General features: G+C 43.3%; 1 protein-coding gene across 5 annotated transcripts in view; it reads left to right on the plus strand.

Annotated features, from left to right (window-relative positions):
- Positions 1 to 25,121, plus strand: part of Znf462 (zinc finger protein 462) — a 195,882-nt gene that overhangs the window by 166,924 nt on the left and 3,837 nt on the right. For all 5 annotated transcript variants that reach the window (XM_045136361.1, XM_045136359.1, XM_004656983.3 and 2 more), the window contains 2 exons: positions 16,293 to 16,425; positions 22,681 to 22,804. In XM_045136361.1, the coding sequence (XP_044992296.1) occupies positions 16,293 to 16,425; positions 22,681 to 22,804 (257 nt within the window). The remainder of the gene's footprint in view (positions 1 to 16,292; positions 16,426 to 22,680; positions 22,805 to 25,121) is intronic.

The raw sequence follows: 25,121 nt of genomic DNA on the forward strand, positions 1-25,121 counted from the left end.
CTTATATATGCAACCATCTTTTGTTGTAGAGTTCAAACCTTTAGGCAGATATTTTGGAACAGCAAATTGGGAAGGTAAATGCTTCCTCATTTATTGCATAGTAGCTTGTCAGCCACTGGGGAAATCCAGAGAATTTCAGAAACCAAGTAAAGAGACACAGGCTTCCTGAGTGCTGGGGTGAAGGCTGAGGCTACTGGGTATGGGCAGGAAAATTTGGTGCTCAGGAAAGAAGGGGGCACACCCAACTTAAAACTTTTGGGCCCCCAGAGACCTGGGTTTAAATCCTGTCTCCATCATATATTGTATATGCTTTAAGAAGTTATTTTAATTCATAGGTTCTGATTCTGATTTATAAAACAAGAATTGTTACACCATTCTCAGAATTTTAAAAAAGACTTTATTTAATCCCAGCACACGGGAGGCAGAGGTAGGAGGGTTATATTGAGTTCAAGGCCAGCCTGTGACTACAGAATGAGTGCCAGATCAGCCTGAGCCAAAGTGAGACTCTACCTTGAAAAAATGTATTAGAGACAACGTGTGTGTGTGTGTGTGTGTGTGTGTGTGTGTGTGTGTGTGTGTGTGTGTGTGAGGGGGGGGGGAGAGAGAGGGAGTGAAGTTAGGCATGTCAGGACCTCTTGCTGCTGCAAATGAACTCTAGACACGTGTGCCACTTTGTGCATCTGGCTTTACATGGGTACTAGGGAATCAAACCTAGGCTGTCAGGCTTTGTAAGGAAGAACCTTTAATTGCAGAGCCATATCTCCAGCCCCATTCTCAGATCTGCTGTAAGAGCAAATGTAGTTCTGTATTTCCTGCATTATTCCTTAGAATATTTGTGAATTGAATTGTACTTAAATATACCAATATTTCTAATGAGTATAACGCAGGTACGGTCCCAAAGACCTGAATTATAGTATAAAATCAGTAATTATACCTTGGATTTTGTTTTTTATTTTATTTATTTGAGAGAGAGGTAGAGAGGAGAGAATGGGTGCACCAAGGCATTCAGTCGCTGCAAATGAACTCCAGAAACATGTGCCACCTTGTGCATCTGGCTTACGTGGGTCCTGGGGAATTGAACTGGGTCCTTTGGCTTTGAATGCAAGCACCTTTATCTGCTAACCCATCCCTTGAGTCTTGGTTTTAGATAGTCTTTACGTTGCACTTTCAATGTTACATTATTCTCTTTAATTCTACTCTGTCATGTTTGGCCAGCATATTAAGTCCAGTGAGCACTAATTGAGGCTAATGAATCGCCACTTTCAGCATGCCTAATGATTTGTATCTGTCTCAGTTGTTGAGTTTATGAGGCTCATATTTATTATTCCTTTTTTCGTTTTCTTTTCCCCTAAATGATGACTGCAAAATGCAATTCAGTTTTTTTGTTGTTGTTTGTTTGTTTTGTTTTTCAAGGTAGGGTCTCACTCTAGCTCAGGCTGACTTGGAATTCATTATGTAGTTTCAGGATGGCCTCAAACTCAATGGTGATCCTCCTACTTCTACCTTCCTAGTGCTGGGATTAAAGGTGTGCGCCACCACACTGGGCTCAATTTTTTAAAATATTTTATTTTTATTTATATATTTGAGAGAGACATAGTCAACAGAGGGAGAGAGAAGGAGAAAGAGAGAGAATGGGTGCGTTAGGACATCCAGCCACTGCAAAGAACTCCAGATGCATGTGCCATCTTGTGCATCTGGCTTATGTGGGTCCTGGAGAATTGAACCTAGGTCCTTTGGCTTTGCTGGCAAGTGCCTTAACCACTAAGCCATCTCTCCAGCCCAGATTAAGCGCTTGCCTGTGATGCCTAAGGACCCCGGTTCGAGGCTCGGTTCCCCAGGTCCCACGTTAGCCAGATGCACAAGGGGGTGCACGCATCTGGAGTTTGTTTGCAGAGGCTGGAAGCCCTGGCGCGCCCATTCCCTCTCTCTCCCTCTATCTGTCTTTCTGTCTGTGTCTGTCGCTCTCAAATAAATAAAAAAAAAATTAAAAAAAAAAAATAATTATCCAAACATTATTTTGTCAATGAAGATGGCAGTTCTATTGAGACGGGATTTTTAGCAGATAGGCAGTGACACTGTGCACTAACAAAACATGTTCCTCATTAGCATGAAAGGTACACAAAAATCTTATATCAGCAATTGCACATGAGGTATACAAGTATCAGTGTACCAAAGAAGTTTGCTGACAATTCACATATGAATTAAAGATATAAGGTAAGAACAAGGAATTAAGGCATGAGAGTATTAAAAATGAAGAAATAGGAACTTGAGAGCTATCTCAGTGGTTAGGCACTTGCCTACAAAGCCTAACAACCCAAATTTGATTACCCAGTATCCACATAGAGTCAGATGCACAAGGTGGCATGTATCTGGAGGCATTTGCCATGGCTGGAGGCCCTGGCATGCCCATTCTCTCTCTGTGTCTGTCTCTATTTCTCTGTTGGCAAATAAATAAAATACTTTTTAATGAAGAATTATAAACTTGTTTTATTCTCAAGTAATGATCTTTGTAGTTATAAAGTCCTGACGAAACTACAAAAAAGCTTCCTGAACATTTGTGAACTTAGCCAGGTTGCAGGATATGAGATCAGTATAAAAGATTGCATTTCAGATGCCGATGCTGGGTGTGGTGGCATACACCTTGAATCCCAGCACTCGGGAAGCAGAGGTAGGAGGATTGCCGTGAGTTCGAGGCCACCCTGAGACTACATAGTTAATTCCAGGTCAGCCTGGGCCAGAGTTGGCACCCTATCTCGCAAAACATAACAATAACAACAAAAAAAATTACATTTCAGGGCTGGAGCGATGGCTCAGCTGTTAAGGTGCTTGCCTGCAAAGCCCAACCACCTGGTTCGATTCCCTAGTACTCACATAAAGCCAGATATACAAAGTGGTGCATGCCTCTGGAGTTCATTTGCAAGTGGCTGGAGGCCCTGGTGTGCGTGCCCATTCTCTCTCCCCTCTCGCTATCTCAGCTTGCAAGTAAATAAATAAACATATTAAATTATATTTCAGTAGACTTGTAATGGACAACCCAAAAATATTTTGAGGATTGATTACATGTGTGTTGACAGCAAAATGTGAGGGCTGAAGAGACGACTCTTTAAAGGCACGCTTGCAAAGCCTGACAGCCTGGGTTTGATTCCCCAGTACCCATAAAAAGCTATAGGCACAAAGCGGCACATGCCTGCATATGTCTGGAGTTTCTTTGCAGTAACAGGAGGCCTTGGCATGGCCATACCCACTGTCTTTCTGCCTACCCCCCTTGTGCATCTGGTCAACGTAGGTCCTGGGGATTCGAACTTGGTCCTTTGACTTTGTAGGCAAATGCTTTAACCACTAAGCCATCCCTCTATCCCACTTCTGTTTTTCATGGAAAAGAAAAATGGTGCAGCGCTTTGGAGCATTCTGGCAATTTGCTTAAATGTTAAACATATAATTACCATCTATGATGGTTACTGTTGATTGCCAACTTAACTATACTTGTGTAAGAGACAAATCTCTGGGCAAGTCTGCGAGAGCATTTAAAAAAAAATTTTTTTTTTAGAACTTCATTTTATATTTATTTATTTATTTATTTATTTGAGAGAGGGAAAGAGAGAGACCGAGAGAGAGAATGGGCATGCCAAGGTTTTCAGCCACTGCAAACAAACTCCAGGCGTATGCACCAACTTGTGCATCTGGCTTACATGGGTCCTGGGGAATCGAACTGAGTTCATTTGGCTTTGTAGGCAAGCGCCTTAACCACTAGGCTATCTCTTCAGATCCCTGTGAGAGCATTTCTAAATTAAGTTAATTGAGGTGAGAAGTCCCAGCCTAACTGTGGGCGGCACCATTCCATAGGCTGGGTTCCTAGCCTGAAGAAACGCTTACCTGAGCACCAATTTCTGCTTCCTGCCTGTGGAGTGAATGTGACCAACTGCCTCAACGTCCTGCCACAGTGACAGACTGCATCCCCTTGAACTTCCTCCCTGAAGTTGCTTCTTGTCAGTTATTTTGTCACAGCAGCAAGATAAGGACCATCAGATGAACACAGTGTGGTGCATTTATCTGCCAGAACATGACTCATAGTATGGAAGCATGAGCTACTGGCCTATCACGGCATGGATGCATCTCAGGATCATGCTAGGGGAACAACAGAAGCCAGTCATGAAGAACTAGATGTGGCATGAGACTGTTACATGAATTTCTAGAAGAGGCACTACAGTAGGAACAGAAAGTGGCTCAGGCTGACTGGGATTGAAGGTTGGCCATAGATGCTCATTACGAAGGCTGGCCTCAGCATGACGACACATTCTTCCCCTGACGTAGGTGAAGGTTGCTCTAAGAAAGCATTGAGCTACTGCTCACTTAGTACATTTAGAGGCTGGGGAGATGACTCAGCAGTTAAAGGCACTTGCTTGCAAAGCTTGATTGGAGTTCAGTTCCCCACCACTTATAAAAACGTTCATTTGTGGTAGCAAGAGACTGGCATGTGCATGCAAATCAATAATTTTTTTTAAGAATGGATAAATTTGGGGCTGGAGAGATGCCTTAGTGGTTATTAAGGCTTTTGCCTGTGAACCCAAAGGACCTAGGTTCAATTCCCCAGTACCCACGTAAGCCAGATGCAAGTTGGCACATGTGTCTGGAGTTCATTTGCAGTGGCTGGAGGCCCTGGCACTCCCCATTCTGTCTGCCTCTCTCTTTCATTCTCTTTCTCTCTGCCTCTTTCTCTCTTAAATAAATAAATAAATAAAATATTTTTTTAAAAAGCTGAAAGTTTAGTGTTTCATTAAAAAAAGGAATAGATAAATTTTTATACTTCAGTACCCCAAGCTCTAATGCACAATAAATCCTCTGTGAGTGTTGGCATTCTGCAGCCTTTTCTCAAAAATTGACCCTTGGAATGAGTAGATCCACATTAATGTATAAACTGCCAATGATAAAATGTAAAATAAATGTAGGAATTGGTTCTAAACTGAGGTTTGCTTTTGTTTGTTTGTTCATATCAATAAGACCACATACTAAGTGCATTCTTTCTTTCTGTTCTCCCACAAACCACCTTACTTGATTTTCTATGGAGAAGACAATCGAGAAGAAACCATAAAACACTAGGATATGTCTTTCTGTCAGGATTTCACTAAACAGAGCTGGACATTCAAAAGTGAGCATTGAGTTCTCATTGTCAAGGTTGTAAACCTCAGGGATATCTCTAAAGATGTCAGACTATATTGTTTCTGAGCCGGACAGAAAGCTGGTAACTGCTGAGAGGGTCCTTGAAGTCAAATATATCATTACATTTAAGAACCAAAATGTCAGGTGCACTTGATGTAGAATGCCATGTTTATCCTCAGAAGCCAGAGTGCAGGAGAGAAGGGGTGACAGACAGAACCATTATTTTATAGGTGACAAACAGTCCTGTTTTCCTAGACCTTTATCTTGGAGCCAACAAGCAAGGGATCATGTGTAATCGCTTGGGATCGAAAGCAAACAGAACAGGCTATGTTATTTTATCATCCTTTGGCTCCCTATCTTTGTCTGATCTCACTAGATCCTCTAGAAGGCTGTCTGTTATTCTCTCCTTCCTCCTTCCTTCTCCATTGTCTTCATCCTCCATGCCACCCCACACAATGAAGTAGCAACCAATAATGCCGTTCATTTGCACTTCTGATGAAGGAAGCTTAAAGTCTTGCTAAAACAATAAAGCTTGCACTTCTCACATTTTAAAAAACACACTTTTGGGGAGAAGTAAATTTAAGTATATGCAATACCTTGTTAGTGTTCTTTATGGTTCTCAAGTCTCTTCACTAGTTTAAGGAACATAAAAATATATTATCTCTAACTTGGTTTGCTCATAAAATTGTCATGTTCAGTATATTAAATTTAGAAGGATAGTCTATTCAGGCAATACACAGTCACTAATTGAATTTACTTTGAAATGTTTTTAATTTTTTATACAAATGGAGCCTCAGGTGGCTGAACTCTTAAGAACTCATCTTTTGCTTTTTCCAGTTTGGGGGAAACAGCAGAACATAGAGTCCCAAAGGAACTGCCAGCATTTTCGTTGAGTTTTCTGAATTAGTGAAATACACAGTGACAAAAAAAAAAAAAAAAGAAAGAAAGAAAGAAAAAGTCACATAGAACATTAGCTTCCAGAAAATGTCGATTTTTTTTTTTAAGAATAATTTCTGACTCCAAATCATCAAACATACCTTTGACCACATTTTTCTTCGTGTGTTTAATTTCTGAACTAAATGCTAGCAGCTTTTTGGGCTCCATGGATTTCTGCAAGCTAAGTGCTCCCTAGGAGGCGTATGCCTTTTCATCACTGCTTTCCCTCCTGTTAGTTTTGCTTGTTTTCTGTCAGCCATAAACCTGTTCTTTCATGTGTTTTGGAAGACAAAGATGCCAGAGTTAGATGAGCAAGAGCTATGACCATTCCCTAAGGCGGGAGTCAGACAGTAGTTATCAAGTCCATGTTGGACAAAGACGTTCTTTACCTATTGCCTTGAAACCATCCACTCACTTCCTTGGTCAGAATTAAATGCTCTTCTTCCGAGCTTCCCACAGTTACTGCTTTCTGTCTTATGGCACATTCCTGTCTTTCCTTCTAAAATCTCAACACTGCCCATCCTGCCAAAGGGTCAGTAGCTATCAGAGGAATCACAGAATGAATGAATGCACTTCCCAAAGAGGAAAATTTAAACGTCCTGTTTGTTCACCTGAGCAAAATGTGGTGGATTCGTTAGCATCTTTGCCTCTGAATTTTTGTCGCAGAAGACTGTCATCTGCTCAACTGAAGCAAAACTCTGAGGCTTTATTTATTATTATTATTATTGTCTTATTTTTTTTGAGATAGGGTCTTACTGTAGCCTAGGCTAACCTGGAACTCATTCTATAGTCCCAGGCTGGGATCAAATTCACAATGATCCTCCTAGGTCTGCCTCCCAAGTGCTGAGATTAAAGGTGGGTGCCACCCACACTTGGCTTCAAAGGTTTTTCAAGGTAGGGTTTTGCTTTAACCCAGGCTAACCTGGAATTTACTATGTAGTCTCAGGCTGGCCTCAAACTTAAAATGATCCTCCTACCTCTGCTTTTCCAGTGCTAGGATTAAAGATGTGAGCAATTGCACCCAGCTCAGATTTCTTTCTTTTTAATATATTTTATTCTTATTTACTTATTTATTCATTTATTTGATAGAGAAAGAGGGAGAGAGAGAGAGAAAATGGGCGTGCCAGGGCCTCCAGCCCCTGCAAACAAATTCCAGATGCGTGTGCCCCCTTGTGCATCTAGCTAACGTGGGTCCTGGAGAATTGAGCCTGGGTCCTTTGGCTTTGCAGGCAAACGTTTAACCACTACCATCTCTCCAGCCCTTTTGTTTGTTTGTTTGAGGTAGGGTCTCACTCTGGCCCAGGCTGACCTGGAATTCACTATGTACTCTCAGGGTGGTCTCAAAACAACGATCCTCCTACCTCTGCCTCCCGAGTGCTGGGATTAAAGGCATGCATTACCACGCCCGACAAAGATTTCTTATTTAGTGTTACATGTTCAGTGCACAGTAAAAGTCACATTATTGCAAGCAATGACTGTTTCACTTTATTGATACCATGAAAACTCACACAAAGAGGACACAGGATAAAGAATTCATAGCATTGCTCTAACATTTGCATCCCATAAACTTGTTTGTTGATATGAGAATAAAACTGTATACCCTCTGAAAGGTTAAAAACTGTAAGCCAGGCATGGTGGCACCCACCTTTAATCCCAGCACTTGGGAGGCAGAGGTAGGAGGATCGCCATGAGTTCAAGGCTACCCTGAGATGACATAGTGAATTCCAGGTCAGCCTGGGCTAGAGTGAGACTCTACCTTGAAAAACCACAGGGGAAAAAAATTGAAAGTAATATCTGCTGTCCTAGATGACTTATAGGCACGTAGACAACACAAGCTTAACTGAAAGAATCCCAGGCCAGCGCACTTAGTACTGGACACACGGGCTCTAAAAAAAAAGGGCAGCTGAGTGTATTTCTGAGTGAATAGGGGTTTTCGAATTCTCTTCCAGAAAACTTCGTTTCTGCCTACTTGTCTTGTTTGGCTCAATATTGTTTTCAGTTAGCTTTGTGGAAGCATACTTGACAAGCAAAAGTATGTATATTTAAGATGGTGCTGAGGCGCACATGGAGGAGAGGGAACCCTTACATACCAGGAGCAGGGAGATAAATTCGTGTGGCCATGATGATAATGAAAGTGGTAAAAGGTTCCCTGCACCGGATGGTGTGTGGGGAGGCAGTGTCGCGGGGTGAATAGGCCAGATCCCTGCTTACGGGCTCCTCCCAGCTCCCCTTTGGTGTGCAGGCGGTGTGGCAGAGTGGACCAGGACTGGGACCTGAGGAAACGACCCAGTACACTTCAGCCCGGCCCCTGCGGAAGCCACAGAGGAATTGGGGAAATGAGCAAGAGTGCTAATGTCTCTGTAAACCTGATATCAGTGCAAGGGTGAAGGAGATAGAGACACTGAGGACACGCACTCCTACCAAACCAGAGATCCAGAGGCTCCTAAGAGCCCATCACTTAAGTAGACTTAAAACGCACTCCATGTGGCTCAGGGAATTTTGTGGAAGAGGGGGCAGAAAGCTTGTTAGAGCCACACGTTGGGACATTGTTACGCACAGAGACATTGTCACTCCACCATAACTGACTGCTACCCCCATAATGCGTGATGCACAATCCCCATGGGCTTGACCTGCATCCCCAAGGAGGAGGTCCTTTTCAGAAAAGGGGCAGGGAGGAGGGAAAGGATTGTACCAACATGTGTTTATATACTAAGTGTGTCCATATCTAATAAAAATAAACTAAAAAATAAAAAAGATAGGCAAGTAAGTGTAACAGAATAGCATGTCAAACAAACTACATTTATATGATTTCAACAAATATGTCAAGGAAGGTTACTTCAAAAATATGTGATAAAATAACTGGATATCTGAACTAAAACTAAAACCCCTTTGATAAGATCATAAATGAAAGCAATAAATTTATTTTTTTTAATTTTTTATTTATTTATTTGAGAGCGACAGACACAGAGAGAAAGACAGATAGAGGGAGAGAGAGAGAATGGGCTCGCCAGGGCTTCCAGCCTCTGCAAACGAACTCCAGACGTGTGCGCCCCCTTGTGCATCTGGCTAATGTGGGACCTGGGGAACCGAGCCTCGAACCAGGGTCCTTAGGCTTCACAGGCAAGCGCTTAACCGCTAAGCCATCTCTCCAGCCCAATAAATTTATTTTTTAAAAAAAGAAAGAAAAAGAAGTCAAGAGTTGAATTGGAGCAGGTGATACAGATCTGTAGTACCAGCTACTTAAGATGTACTGCAAGTTCAAGGCCTGGCTGGGCTACAGAGTGGGCCTTAGAAAGTCTGGGCAACTTCATGTCTCAAGTAGAAAAAGTAAGGGTGACTTGGGATATATAGCTCAATGGTAGAGCACTTACCTGGCATAGACAGGGCCCTAGGTTCTGTGCCCAGTAATGCAGAAATAAGTAAATAATAAAATGCCTTGGACACATCATGAGCAGTTCTGCTTCTGAGTGTGTGAAGGAAGCAACATCAGGCATCTCTTCAAGATACTGTGAGCCTGGCGTGGTGGCGCACACCTTTAATCCCAGCACTCGGGAGGCAGTGGTAGGAGGATTGCTGTGAGTTCAAGGCCACCCTGAGACTACATAGTGAATTCCAGGTCAACCTGGGCTAGAGTTAGGCCCTACTTCAAAAAACAAACAAACAAAAATAAGATACTGTGCTCCATGATCATTGCAGCTTGCTCACAGTAGCCAAGATACCGAAACAACCTGTCTACTGAACGTGAATAAAGAAAGTGAATGTGGCTCAATGCATGATGGGATATTATTCATCCACCAAAAGGAAGGAAACCCTGCTGTTCATGACAGCTTGTGGATGACTCTTGAATGTCCTCTCTTGAAACCTTTACCGGAACGCTAACAGAGCTGCCCCTATCTGAGGACTCGGGGCCAGGGCGGAGGTTATCCTGCCCATTTGACCATCTTCTGTAATGTTTCCTATAGATACCTTGCCTGTTTTTTTGTTCTTTCCACTCAACTGTCTCCTTCACCTCCATCTGATTTTCACAGACGAGCCCAGATCTGTTGGGCATGTCACCTGATTGCGTAAGTCAGCATTTAGCAAATCATGACCCACAGCTGCCAGCCCACCAACCATCTAAGTTGAAAAAGAAATCAGAAGAATATTTTCTGACAAGTGAAATAGGATGGAATTTAGATTTTGCTCTCCATGAGCAGATGTTTATTGGATTACAGTCTTGCTTGTTTATTGACATGATGTTCTGGGCACACATCTCCTGAGCTACAGTAGCATAGGAGTCATCGTGACAGAGTCAGTGTTGCCCAGAAAGTTTAAAAGATTTTCTTGTCCTGCCTGTGTAGAAGTGTTTCTTGGCCTGTGTGTTGTGTGTGTCTCACAGCACTGTAGTCTCTGTATGACCAATGGCATTGCTGAACTGATAGGCAGCTCGGAGTTCTTTCAAATCTGGGCTGTCGCTTTTTCTGGGACTAATAAGAGCATCTGGATTGGGTGTCTCGTTGGAAGGCACATATGAGTAAATAGGCAAGCCCTTTAGCGTCTCTGAAAATATTAAGCAGTCTTGTTTAGTCACAGTCTCCCCTGCTTGATGGTTGTCACCTGAAGACAAGGATGGGCGGTTCCATTTTGTCCTTACCAAGCATGTTTTCATCAGTCTTCCTGAAAGATGGAGTGTGCCAACCTAGCACAGCATGAAAATGCATGCTCAATTTAGTGATATTTGTAGATCATGTGATTCTTAAGCTGAAAGGGGAATGCATGTGAACTCAGATCTGAACCATTTTGCTGATGGCTAAAAGCTGACACAGAAAGTCAGGTGTGGAGATTGCAAGTTAGGTGGGTGTGGAAGAGCTTTCACGAAGTCATCATTTCAGAGTTCAGTGTTCAGCATCTGCTGGCCGTCTCACGTTCTTCCTGCACAGCTGCCTTCACCAGAGGTCAGGTCAGTGGCCTTAATAGGGACCTTGGGTTAGTGGCAATCACAAGCAACTTTCACAGGACATGCAGATTAGCCTATAATTTTACTTCATTTTTATGTCTTTTTGAGGTAAAAATCTAGCTCTAGCTCTAGCTCAGGCTGACCTGGAATTCACTTTGTAGTCTCAGGGTGGTCTTGAACTCATGGTGATCATCTTACCTCTGCCTCCCAAGTGCTGGGATTAAAGGTGTGCACCACCACACCCGGCTTACAGTTTTATAGTCTGAATGATTAGTGTTCAAACCCTCCATACTTATGGAATGTATATGACTTCTTTTATCTGCAAAAGGTTAGAAAACATCCCTGAACCACCAAGAAGTTAGGTATCTACCAATCACTGGGCCCAGGGAGTGGTGTGGTCCTTTGAAAAGACAAGTGAGAAATGTATTGGAGTTTTAATACAGTCTACACTCATTGACTAAATCTTTATTTTGACATCTGAAATGCCTATTAGGAAATTAAAACAACGTGAAAAGAATGTTTATTCACAATAAGGTTTATTGCATTTTAATAGTAAAACCCAAAAATAACATAACCCCAAGTAAGTGCATAGCCAGATAATAAACTATAGCATTTTCTTTTGATGAAATACTACATTTAAAGGACATTGTATGCCATGCAGGGCATAAGAAAAATTGAGGCACACTTAGCATGCTTTAATATGATATGGGAATGAAAATAATCTATAGTTAGTAAACAGAGATACAGAAATAGAATTTAACAATTACTATGTACAGGTAGCTGGGCTTTAAATAGTTTTTTTTATTTTTGTATTTTGTATTTTCCAAACTTTCTATGGGAACCTTTATGTGAATGACAAGTATATAAAATAAAAATGCCCAGCAGCCAGGAATTGAGAACCACACCCGCTCTTCTGTGGACACTGCTGGCCAGTGGTGATGGAATGGTGCCGTGTACAGAAAACCTGCCCTCCGGGGTTTGCAGCTCGGCAGGACGTGAGGAATTAATGACTGTGTGCTCGCTGGGGAAGTATGGGTGCTGTGTTAGGGGAGCTGCGCCATTGAACCCAGGAGCAGTGCAGGAACGTTCCCCAGCCGAGTGATGGGCTACAAGACTGTAGCTGGGACATGGTGGAACTTGGGACCGGAGTAATAGAAGCACAGGAAACTCAGTAAGTTAGGCATGGTGAGAGCCAGGAGCAAGTTACTGAAAGTGTGTCAGGATGAGATGCTTGCCATGAACCACAGAACAAAATTTGAATTCTTTCCTTGGGCCAAACAAGAATTGACTTGATGGGCTCAGAGGTTGTTTATCTTAAATATTCCTCTAACCACACTGGAGAATGAAAGAGGCAAGAATGGGTATTGGGGAACCAGTGGCGTGGGGGACTCTCATGATCCAGACAAGAATGGTGATGGGCTCAAGAAGCAGAAAGAAATCGGGAAGTCTTTGTGTTCAGACTAGTGTTTGGATGGCTTGTTTGAGGACTTTAAATATAGGAATAACCCAACAGTAAGAAGAATGTTTTATTGTAGAAATCTTCTAATTACATAGCCATATAAAATCGTTCTAAGTCTTGTAATTGCCTTACAAAGATTCTAGACATCTTCAGGACAGATAAACCCTAGGCTATCCACATGCTATAGAAATTTGTGCAGAATCCAAAATGTGAGAAGATGGTGGTTGTGGGAGAATGGGCAAGTACAGTTTATTTTTTATTTTTTAACCCCATGAAAGTGAGAAACATTTGGTTTGGTGACAGATCTGTTTCTCTGAGCTCCATAAGAACTAGAAGGTTTGACGAGGGTCAGGGCCTGACACGTTTTGAAAAGTCATGTTGAGTGAATTACTGAGCGAATGTCAACACCTGCATGTGAGAAGATGCTTTACGAATTACGTTTTCAAGTCTTCACCACTGTGCACACTCCTTGTATGTGTCCATGGCACCCCTGGTTGCAAAGGGTGAGAGGATGTGGAGAGGTGGTCAGGAAGAGCTGCCCTCCACATCCCAATCACTTAAAAGCAGCCGCTTCAAAACCAGGTAGAATGCAACCTTGTCAACTTTTCCTGAAAAACTAAGAAACCAGAGCACTTTTAGTAAAATATTTGTCCTAACTGCTATCTGGTTAAAATATAGCCAAATATACTTTTATAAACTCATAGATGTTTGTATGGCAAGACTAGCTAAATCCCTAGTTAGCAAGGTGCTGTGACCAAAAATTCTTCAGTTTTTAAACTTCTTAAAAAGACTAGAAGGGACTGGAGAGATGGCTTAGTGGTTAAGGTGCTTGCCTTTAAAGCCAAAGGACCCAGGTTCAATTCCCCAGGACACATGTAAGCCAGATGCATAAGGGGCACATGCACCTGGAGTTTGTTTGCAGTGGCTGGAAGCCCTGGTGCGCCCATATCCTTCCTCCCTCCCTCTTTCTATCTCTCAAATAAATAACTAAAACTAAAAAATATATTTTTTTAATGGCTGGAGAGATAGCTTAAAGCAATTAAGGCACTTGCCTGGGAAGCCTAAGGACCCAGGTTTGATTTCCAAGTACCCACGTAAGTCAGATGCACAAGGTGGCACATGCATCATTTGCAATGGCTAGAGGCTCTGGTGTACCCATTCTCTCTCTATCTGCTTCTTTCTTTTGCTATCTCAAATAAATAAACAAAATATATTAACTTCTTTAAAAACATTTTTGTTTTGTTTTGTTTTGTTTTTCGAGGTAGGGTCTCTAGCCCATGCTGACCTGGAATTCACTATGTAGTCTCACAGTGACCTCTCAGCCACCCTCCGACCTCTGCCTCCTGAGTGCTGGGATTAAAGGCGTGCAACCACCACATCCAGCCGTAAAAAAAAGCTTTATTTATGACCTCCATACATATAGACAGTATACCATGATCATAATCTTCTTCTCCCACCACCCTCCATTTTCTGTCTTCTGTTTCCTCCCCTCCACTGAGTTCCTTCTTTCCAACTAGTCTCTCCTATTTTGACGTCATGATTTTCCACCTCCTATTAATGTAGGTCTTGTATATGTAGGTCAGCCACTGTGAGGTCACGAGCCATGGCCACTTTGTATCTGGAACAATATTACAAAGCACTTCTGCCCGTCTTTTGGCTCTTACATTCACCTCTTTCAGCTACCTCTTTTCCAGTGGACCCTGATCCTTAGAGGGTGTGACTGAGATGACTTAGTGCAGAACATGCCACTATCACTTCTCAACACATGAATGAGTATTAAGTCATGCCAGGGGTCACCCCCATCTGAAAAGCAAAGCATCTCTAACCAGAAGTGAGAGTAGCATTTCAAAAGGGGCATGGGGCTGGAGAGATGGCTTAGCGGTTAAGCGCTGGCCTGTGAGGCCTAAGGACCCCAGTTTGAGGCTCGGTTCCCCAGGTCCCACGTTAGCCAGATGTACAAGGGGGCGCACGCGTCTGGAGTTCGTTTGCAGAGGCTGGAAGCCCTGGCGCGCCCATTCTTTCTCTCTCCCTCTATCTGTCTTTCTCTCTGTGTCTGTCGCTCTCAAATAAATAAAAAATGAACAAAAAATATTTAAAAAATAAAATAAAATAAAAAGGGGCATGACCATATATTAGTATTTAGAGGACTCTTTGGTGGGAATAATATGATTTTTAAAAATAATTACAGGGAGGAGGGGAGAGAGATGGCATGCCAGTGCCTCTTTCTGTTGCAAGCGAAGTACAGATACGTGCACCACTTTGTGCATTTGACTTTATATGGGTGCTGGGGAACCCAAATAGAGCTGGCAGGCTCTGCATGCAAGTGTCTGTAATCACTGAGCCATAACCCCAACCCCAACTTTATAACTTTTTTTTTTTTTTGGTTTTCCGAGGTAGTGTCTCATTCTAGCTCAGGCTGACCTGGAATTCACTATGTAGTCTCAGGGTGGCCTTGAACTCACAGTGATCCTCCTACCTCTGCCTCCCAAGTGCTGGGATTAAAGGTGTGCGCCACCACACCCGGCATGTTTCTCCTGTTTTAAAAGAGCTTCTTCACCCATTTAGATGTACCTATCTTCCACACGAAGTTGTTGGGGGAATGTTAAGCCTTGTCACAAGACTGTGTTGGCCCTGGTAATCTGAGTGGCTTTCTCTCAAATTTGTCACAGCAAATGATGATGGTCCCATCTGCCAGGCATATGGAATTGGTGTTGCTCAGCAAATCTTTCTTCCAAGCTGGCCCCTAGGAATATTTTGGAATTGTCTTGTAAATTCTTTTTCCTGTGCCCTCATTGCATGTGTCTATTATGGCAGCTGTGGAAAGCTTTTTTGGTGCCTAATGAATATGTCTTCCTTTGTCAACTAGACTGTGAGCCCCTGGAGGCCAGAACCAAGCCCTGTTCATCTTGATGTGCCTTTCTCCAGCCCCCAAGGAGAGCACAGCACCTTGCACATAGGAGTAGCCTCTGTCAGGTTCTTGGCATGTCCTTTGTCACCTTGTCAACCCTGACACTTATGCATGGAACTGACAAGGTTATGCCAATAGATAACAGAGAGCAAATGTCCTACTGTTGATATGAGAACCCAACTTGGAAGTCATTAATGTGTGGACTTCTGTTTCCTTTGATATTTTGAAGAAACCTAACATTACTCTAACCACAGTTATATGTATTATTATATTTATGATATTATATTATATTATTAGAACCAGCTCTGTTTGACACTTACAATGAACTTTTGGGGGGGTCAGTCATCTATGTTTTTCTCAGGTAATCTTAGATTCAATAAATATGGTATATTCAGTCTCAGACACAATAATTACTAATAGCAATATATCATCTTCCATTTATACTCTAGTAAACAACCAAATTGTTCTGTAGGCCCACCTCCCAGGCCAGAAGTATGATTGACAAGATCACGGAGGAAAGTCCTATTTTTAATGCTGATGACCTGGACATCACAGAATCTCTGATTTTCAGAATTATTTGAAGCTTAGGTAGTTTATCATAGTCACAGCTTTGAATTCAACTCAAAAAGTATGGGCTGGGTGATGCTTTGGGCCTACTTTGTGGATGCAAGTTTTGGAGGGGGAGGGAGAGGTCCACTGTTGACCTGTGAAATGGAGAGTATTTGAGCGTCTCTGAGAGCCAATGTAAAGAAAAGAACCTCTTAGGTATTAGGTTGTCTCGTGCTAGTAGTAAAAACAGTCATAGGGAACGAAAAAAAAGTAAAAGGATGTTGGGAAGGTCTCCAATAGAGAGCCTCGTGCCCTCCTGTTCCATTGTCTGTGTGGGCCTCTTTCAGGTAAGCCGGAACTTTGAGCTGGTTGGACGGGTTAACTTGGATCAGCTGGAACAGATGAAGGAGAGAATGGAGAGCTCCAGCAGCGACGATGAGGACAAGGATGACGAAGTGAGCAGCAAGGCTGAAGACAGAGGTTAGTCTCACCCTGCTCCCTTTTGAGCCGCAGATGGCATCTGGCACGTTCGTGGTGAGACAGAAGGGAGGCAGGAGGTTGCTGTGGGAGGAACAGAAGGAATGATCCTTCTTGGTTAAGTAGCAGAACAGACTGACTTCAGAACTGTCAGGGGCCGTGTCTTTACAAACTATTACCAGCTATAGAAAAACTCCCAAGGAAAACAGACATTGCTTCCTAATTAATACATATATGCTAGAAGAAAACATACATGGTCATGATTTGTTTCCAACAAGGGACAGACAGAACCAGGTGAATGATACTGTAGGGCTATGGTGGAATGAGAATGAATGTGAAATTGAACACTCATTTAAAATGACAGCTGCTGGGACCATAGTGAGAGACTACAGGGTACTTGAACCCTCACTATGTATCCGTCCGCAGGGGCCTTCTTTTCACTCTTTGGGGCTCTGATTCACTTGAGACCATGTCTGTCATGCGGGTATCCCCAGTGTGTGCATATAAGAATACAGGTTGAAATATGTTCTTCTAGCAAAGCATGTGAACAACAGAAATATGAAGAATAATATTCCAGATGCTCTCCTCACGGTGACAAGAATAGTCCAAGTGCCACTGTTGAACATCCTTACCCAAGAGATTCAGTGTTGGGTTTTAAAATAACCGTTTTTCTTCAGTCTCTTGTAATAGAAAGATCTTTGCAGTCAGCCTGTCTAAGCTTGGCTTCTAATTCTTTTACTGTCTATAACACTTTGTTTTGGGGCTTTGTGATTCATTCATATGAAATAATACTAATGATGAGAACAGTAATAATATCACCTGCTTCCCAAAGTGATGTAATATATAGGTTTTTTTTTTAACTTCACTACTTCTGCTTTACTTTTGGTATTTTATTTAAATTTTATTCATTTTTAATTGATAAGTGAAAATTGTATATATCTATGATCCGATATATATATATATATATATATATATATATATATGAGTGTTGCAGTCCAGTTCGCATTGCTGGTAGAAATCACCAACCAAGAGTAGCTTCTGGGGAAAAAGAGATTTATTTTGGCGTACAGGCTTGAGGGGAAGCTCCACGATGGCAGGGGAAAATGATGGCATGAGCAGAGGGTGGACATCACCCCATGGCCAACATAAGGTGGACCACAGCAACAGGAGGGTGTGCTAAACACTGGCAAGGGGAAACTGGCTTTAATACCCATAAGCCGGCCCCCAACAATATACTCCCTCCGGGAGGTGTTAATTCCCAAATCTCCATCAGCTGGGAACCTAGAATTCAGAACACCTAAGTTTATGGGGGACACCTGAATCAAACCACCACAGTGAGTTGTCTAAGTGGATCTGGTTAACATTACCTCACATACTTATCTTGGGGTGGTAAGAGCACTTAAAGTTGACTCAACACTTTTCAAGCATATAAATATTATTAGTCATAGTCACCATGTTGTACAATAGAGCTCTTGAACAGATTCTTTCTCTTGAACTGAACTCTTGTGTCTTTGACTATCTCCCCACTCCTTTGGAAACCACCAGTCTATTTTATTGTCTGTCTCAGAGTTACCATTAGATTCCACATGCAAGTGGAATCATTGAGAAATACTTTTTGTCTGGCTTATTTCCTTTAACATAAGGTCCCCTAAGTTCATCCATGTGGTCACAAATGACAGGATTTTGTGTTTTCAAGCTGAACAGTGTGTGTGTGTGTGTGTGTGTGTGTGTGTGTGTGTGTGTGACATTGCTTCCATTGAAGGGCCTTAGTCAATGCTGTCTTCCCATTGGTTAATGCTGCAGTGAACATTGCAATACTATGTCTTTTGCATATACTCATTTTATTTGCATATAAACCCAGTAGCGAGATTATTGAATCACTTGGTAGTTCCACTTTTAATTTTTATTTATTTATTTTGGCTTTTGGTTTTTTAAGGAAGGGTCTTATTCTACCCCAGGCAGACCTGGAATTAGTCTCGGGCTGGCCTCAAACAGCAATCCTGCTTTCTGGGCTTCCTTAGTGTTTGGAATAAAGGCATGTGCCTCACTGTTCTACTTATGCTTTTGTTGCTTATGCTTTTGGGGTCATGTAGAAAAACAAAAAAAAAAAAGTCATTGCCTAATCCAGTGTCATGGAGATCCCCCCCTTTTTTTATTCATTTTTATCTTTTCTTTCTTTCTTGTTTTTTATGAAAGAGGCAATTGGAACACCAGGGCCTCTAGCCCCTGCAGCCAAACCTGTGCACATGTGTGCCCTTAGGCGCTTGCATCAACCTGTGCGTCTAGCTCTGCGACCTGGAGAGTCAAACATGGGTCCTTAGGCTTTGCCAGCAAGCCCGTTAACTACCAACCAATTCCAGCCCAAGATTCTCCCTTTTTATTCTAATAGTTTTATGACTTAAGTTTAGGTCTTTTATCCACTGGAATTAACCTTTTATGTGGCATGAGATCAGGCTCTGATACCATTTTCCTGCAGGTGGATACTGAGTTGTCACCATAGTTTATCAACAGGACTGCCCTTTCTCATTGTGTGTTGCTAGAAATTTTCTCAGAAATCAATGGACTGTAACTGTGTGGATTTATTTCTGGACCCTCTTCTGTTCATTTGGGCCATGGGTCTGATTTTGCCAGTGCCATGCTATTTTGATTACCTTAGCTTTGTGGTAGATTTTAAAGTCAGGGAGTATCATTGCTGCCTCCAGCTTTTTCCTGCTTCTTCAAGATTGTTGTGGCTGAGGTCTTCTTTGTGGTTCCATCGATGACTATAAAGATGAAGTGAGGGTTGGGGATATAGCTCCGTGTCAGAGTGTTGGCCTAGAGAGCTTGTATAAAGTAAGACGGATGGATAGGTGGGTGGGTGGATGGGTGGATACATACAGATAAACAGCCCACTGGAGGTTGAGTCTTGGTGTTCTGGCTCCAAGGCAAGACTTGCACATTTCCAACCCATTGGGTGATAGGCTAGCCCCCTGGTCCTGTGATCTCTGGGTGTACTGGTATCTCACTCCATGGCACTTTTGCAGAATATCTGCAAACCTGACCAATTCCTTCTCTGGAAGCTTCCTGTTCCCTCTCCTGACCTGTCCTCACTTTCCAGTCATGATAAGCAAAGCAGATGACCACAGTTTTGTGAAGTGAGGTCCCTCTTGGCTTATGAAACTCCAGCAATCAGCAAGGCCTGACAAACAAAATGTGCTAGCTTCTCAAAAGCCTCTTGCCTTAGAAAACATTCAAGCTCTTGAAATTTCCTCTCCAGGAGGCTGACTGTTCTTAGAAAGGTACTACTTTTATAAGGGCTGAATTAACCAATTTCTTACAAGGAAAATATTTGTAATCTGAGAAGCATGGTTCTCTTTTTGTTGTTGTTGTTGTTCATTTTTATTTATTTATTTGAGAGAGAGAAAGAGGCAGATAGAAAGAGAGAGAGAATGGGCATGCCAGGGCCTCCAGCCACTGCAAATGAACTCCAGACGCGTGCGCCCCCTTGTGCATCTGGCTAACGTGGGTCTTGGAGAATCAAGCCTTGAACCGGGGTCCTTAGGCTTCACAGGCAAGTGCTTAACCGCTACGCCATCTCTCCAGCCCCTTTTCTCTTTTTTAATCCTTTTCACAGATGCGTTCTTTACCACAAATTCCTAGCATCTGTGCCCTGTTGGGAAAAGACTTCAGGAGGGGGCACTTCGAACAGGGGGTGACCTGTGACCCTACTGGTCCTCTCCAGGAAATACACCCAAAGTTGTCTCCTGGCCTCCACATACATGCACACAGACACACATGTTAAAAAACTAAATAAACATGTGTCTGGTGGCTCATGTCTTTCATCCCATCTCTTGGGAGGCTGATGCAGGAGTTTGAGGTTAGCCTGGGTTAGAGGCCCTGCATCCAAAAAGAGAGAGAGAGAAAAAAAAAAAAAGAAAGAAAGAGGAAAAAAAAAAAAGAGGAAGGAAATGCCAGTATAAATTAGTAAACAAAACAAACATAGGAAATTACAAAGGACAGTGGTTGGCACATACAGGACACATTTTCGCTGCTCCTCCAGCTTGGCCTCCTGCATTCAGCTGTGCTGTCTCGCACCATGGAGGTAGCTGGAGAAATTGCACAGTTTCTGCTACTCACTAGAAAGTGTCATGTCTACATTCATGGGCCTTATCCATGTAGGGGGAAAGTCCCTAGATGGAGAAGTAGGTTTTCCTCTCAGAGATGGGGAGCTGGCAGAGTAGCTTCCAGCAGGATCAACAGGCATTACAAGATTATACTGTCTCTTCTCCCTCACCCATCCTTGCAAGAACAGCCTCATTTGTCCTGTCTTTGAATCAACCTAGAATTAATTTCCCGCCATCTCATAGCTCCTTGCCAAGAAGAAGAAAGGACAAACAATGGCCTCAGGGTGTTTTTGCCAGACATTCTGGCTTCCAAGAACTAGGGGCTAGGAGGTGGTGTTAGCGCAGCTCTCAAACTGATGGAGAGTGATTGGTAGTGTGACGGGTAATGAATGGCCTCTTCTTTGAGGCTGGAACATAGCATCTGCCCTTGCAGAGAATGGGTGACAGGTTTCATGCTTCCTAAGGACAGGGAGGAGGAGTGCATATACTTGCAACATTCTCTTTGTTGGTAAATTTGAATTTTAATCAGATAACTCTCAATTTGGGGAGTTCAAGGCCTTGTTGCTACCCCATTACTAACTCCCTTTCCAAACACAAGAACTACAGAACACTGAACATGAACACGTGGCACAGCCTAGCTAGAAAGCTTAGAGAGAATTTCAAGCAAGTGCCTTTAACTGCCTAGCCATCTCCTGGCCCTCAGTGGGAATTTCAAAGAGAAGAAACCACGCATGAAGAAATCCAAACCCAAGCAGAATGCGGCCCGCCCCAACCCCCCTCCTACTATGCAGTTGGGAGGAGTCAGGAAGGCATTCTGTTGATTTTTTGCCCAAGATAATCCCTGCTAAGGAATTAATGCGCAGAGCAGATGGTGCTGTCTCATTTCCAATGAAAAGAATCAAGAAAGATAGTCTGTGCAATTATTTTTAATGGCTCGTGCGGTGATCTTCTTAATTTGTGAGAAAATGTTTCATCTTTTGTGAAAACTGGCTCCATTCTCAAGGCTTTTTGTGCTGAAGATGAAGGCGTCACAGGGCCCCTCTCCTGTTAATGCCATCCTAAAGATTTTATGAGATGGGTTATTTCAATTGGAAGATGCCTTCCTGTGACATCTTGTCTATACAGGCCTAGGATGGTCAGATATGTAAAGATGATCAGATTTCCCCATGCAACGCCCTCATTTTGTAACGTGTCTACAGAACCATGCTGTTTGTTACCCACATGAAGACTTGGCCTTCTGTGGGCTAATGAAAGACATACGGACTTAGAACTCAGAATAATACAAAGTCCAAATAAGCTGTCTTTGAGCTTGCCAGAAAGCGTGACCTGAAAACAGCCAGCCAACCCACATTTATCAAAACCTTAACATGTGCCCAGTGCCATGGGGGAAACAAAACAGCTAGGTCAATATTGGACGCTTAGAATAGACCCATCCCAGACATATGTATAGCTCTGCACTCATGACCATCACTGACTGGGGAGTAGATTCTAGGCAGCTGATCAAGGTCCATCAGTAGCTGGGGATAAGCTTTTTTGATGACTCCCCCCTCCCCAGTTGCCCATGTGCACTTACACATGAAGTTCTTTGCTTATAGATCTCATTCAGGGCTCATAATCACCCTGTGAGGTGTTAATCATACTATCCACGATGGGTGGGTGCGTGTTGTGGAGCTTTGGCCTCAAGTGGAACCTGTAGAAACCATGAGGTCTGCGTTGAACAACTGAGTCCAGGTGCTTTCTGTTGCCTCTGTTCTCAGTGAGCCAAGATCCACCTGCCCCAAATAGAAAGTGAACCAAACTGAGGATTTCCTCAAGCATGCAGAAGGGAAACACTAAGTAGAACAGCAATGCATGGGTGCCTTTGGAATGGGCAGAAGGGGTCCTTTGACCAAAAAGACCCGAGTTGTTGGCAAAGGACAGAAGCTGTTGGAAAAGTAAGATAAAATGGGAAAGTTTGAGGGTGGGAAGCAGAAACAGTACCTGAGAGCTATTCAGGAAGTACTCTTCAGAGTAACCCTAGGACAGAGTGGACAGTTGCTCTCATAGCCTGCCTTCCAAGGTGAAGGAGAAGTGGGTTCCCAGTGAGTGCTGCCTGACCCCTTCTACTGACTCCTGAAGCACTTGGGCAATGCCAACCAACACTTTCTTTTTGCAGAGCTGATAAGATTTTCTGATCGAGGGGCTGCTATCAACACTGAGAAGCGTTTTCCATGTGAATTCTGTGGACGGGCATTTTCACAGGGCTCTGAGTGGGAAAGACATGTGCTGAGACATGGCATGTAAGTTGGGCCATTCATCACAAGTAAGAGGGAAGGAGGGGTGAGGGGGGTTCTTTTCTGTGATTTCCCCTGACACTACTTAAGTCCTCTGAGTCATCTTTCAAGGCCAGTGGAGAATAGGCAGTGGTGGAGGGACCAGGCATCTCCTTCTCTGTTAGGTTTTTTACATATTATTTATTTATTATTTACTTATAATTTATTTATTTGCAAGCAGAGAAAGAGAGGGAGAGAATGGGCACACAAGGGTCTGTATCCACGGCAAATGAACACTACAACGTATGCACTACTTTGTGTGTCTGGCTTTACATGGGTAACAGGGAGTCAAACCCAGGTTGCTAGGCTTTGTAGGCAAGTGCATCAACCACTGAGCCATCTCTCCAGCTCGTTTGTTTTTCTTTTCTCTTTCTTTTCTTTCCTTCCTTTCTCTTTTCTTATTTCCTCCCTCCCTCCCTCCCTCCCTTTCTTTCTTTCTGTTTCTCTTTCTTTCTATTTTGGTTTTTCAAGGTTATAGACTTTTGTTCTAGACCAGGTTGACTTAGAATTCACTATGTAGTCTCAGGCTGGCCTCAAACTCACAGCAATCCTCGTACCTGCGTCTCCTGAGTGTTTGGATTAAAGATGTGTGCTACCATGCTTGGCTCTGTTAGTTTTTAAAAATGTCTTCCCAGGGGCTGGGATGGTATCCCATTTGATAAACTATGTGCCTTACAAGCATGAGGAACTGAGTTAAATACCCAGGACCCATGTAAAAATGCCAGGCATGGTGAGGGTACCACAAACTTGTTAACCCAGTGCTGGCAAGGTGAAGACAGGAGGATACCTGGGGTTCACTTGTCAACCAGGATGGCCCAATTCCTATGCTGCAGACCAATGAGAGACACTGTCTACAAAAAGGTGATGGGCATTCCTGAAGAATACCACCATCTGTCTTCCATAGGGACACACGATAGCCACCAGCCAGGAGTCAGGAAGAAAATGTTCACTAGGGCAGACCCCACGTACACAAGTCAGGAGAAAGAGGATCACTAGGACAAGACCCACAAACACAAGTCAGGAGGAAAGAGGATACTAGGACAAGACCACAAACACAAGTCCAGGAAGAAAAGAGGATCACTAGGACAGACCTCACGTACACAAGTCAGGAGAAAGAGGATCACTAGGACAGACCCACGTACACAAGTCAGGAGGAAGAGGATCACTAGGACAGACCTCACGTACACAAGTCAGGAGAAAGAGGATCACTAGGACAGACCCACAAACACAAGTCAGGAGGAAGAGGATCACTAGGACAGACCCACGTACACAAGTCAGGAGGAAGATGGTCACTAGGACAGACCCACGTACACAAGTCAGGAAGAAGATGGTCACTAGGACAGACCCACGTACACAAGTCAGGAGGAAGATGGTCACTAGGACAGACCCACGTACACAAGTCAGGAAGAAGATGGATCACTAGGACAGACCCACGAACACAAGTCAGGAGGAAGAGGATCACTAGGACAGACCCACGTACACAAGTCAGGAGGAAGAGGATCACTAGGACAGACCCACGAACACAAGTCAGGAGGAAGAGGATCACTAGGACAGACCCACGAACACAAGTCAGGAGGAAGAGGATCACTAGGACAGACCCACGTACACAAGTCAGGAGGAAGAGGATCACTAGGACAGACCCACGTACACAAGTCAGGAGGAAGAGGATCACTAGGACAGACCCACGTACACAAGTCAGGAGGAAGAGGATCACTAGGACAGACCCACGTACACAAGTCAGGAGGAAGAGGATCACTAGGACAGACCCACGTACACAAGTCAGGAGGAAGAGGATCACTAGGACAGACCCACGTACACAAGTCAGGAGGAAGAGGATCACTAGGACAGACCCACGTACACAGTCAGGAGATATAGGATCACTAGGACAGACCCATGTACACAAGTCAGGAGATAGAAGATCACTAGGACAGACCCACGTACACAAGTCAGGAGGAAGAGGATCACTAGGACAGACCCACGAACACAAGTGCCGCTCTTAGCCAGTGTTCCTTTAGCTTTACTTTAGTCTATAAGAAACTCTGAATCAGGTTCAACTTCTGACTTCTGTTCTGGCCTTTATGGCTACCTGTGCCTTAAGTGCCCTGAACATGCCCATGGGACAGAGCTCACTTCTAGCTGCCTCCCAGGTAGGTGAGAACCTTTCTGTCAGCTGCTGACTTCATTCACCCTTGACCCTCAGGCTGTCCCTCAACACGGAAGCCAGACACATAGAAACCAAGCTGTGGTTCCTGTGTGGAATTGGCTTTACAGTCTTAAGTGTTTA

This window comes from Jaculus jaculus, chromosome 1, assembly GCF_020740685.1.
Source record: "Jaculus jaculus isolate mJacJac1 chromosome 1, mJacJac1.mat.Y.cur, whole genome shotgun sequence".
In the NCBI taxonomy this organism is placed as follows: domain Eukaryota; kingdom Metazoa; phylum Chordata; class Mammalia; order Rodentia; family Dipodidae; genus Jaculus; species Jaculus jaculus.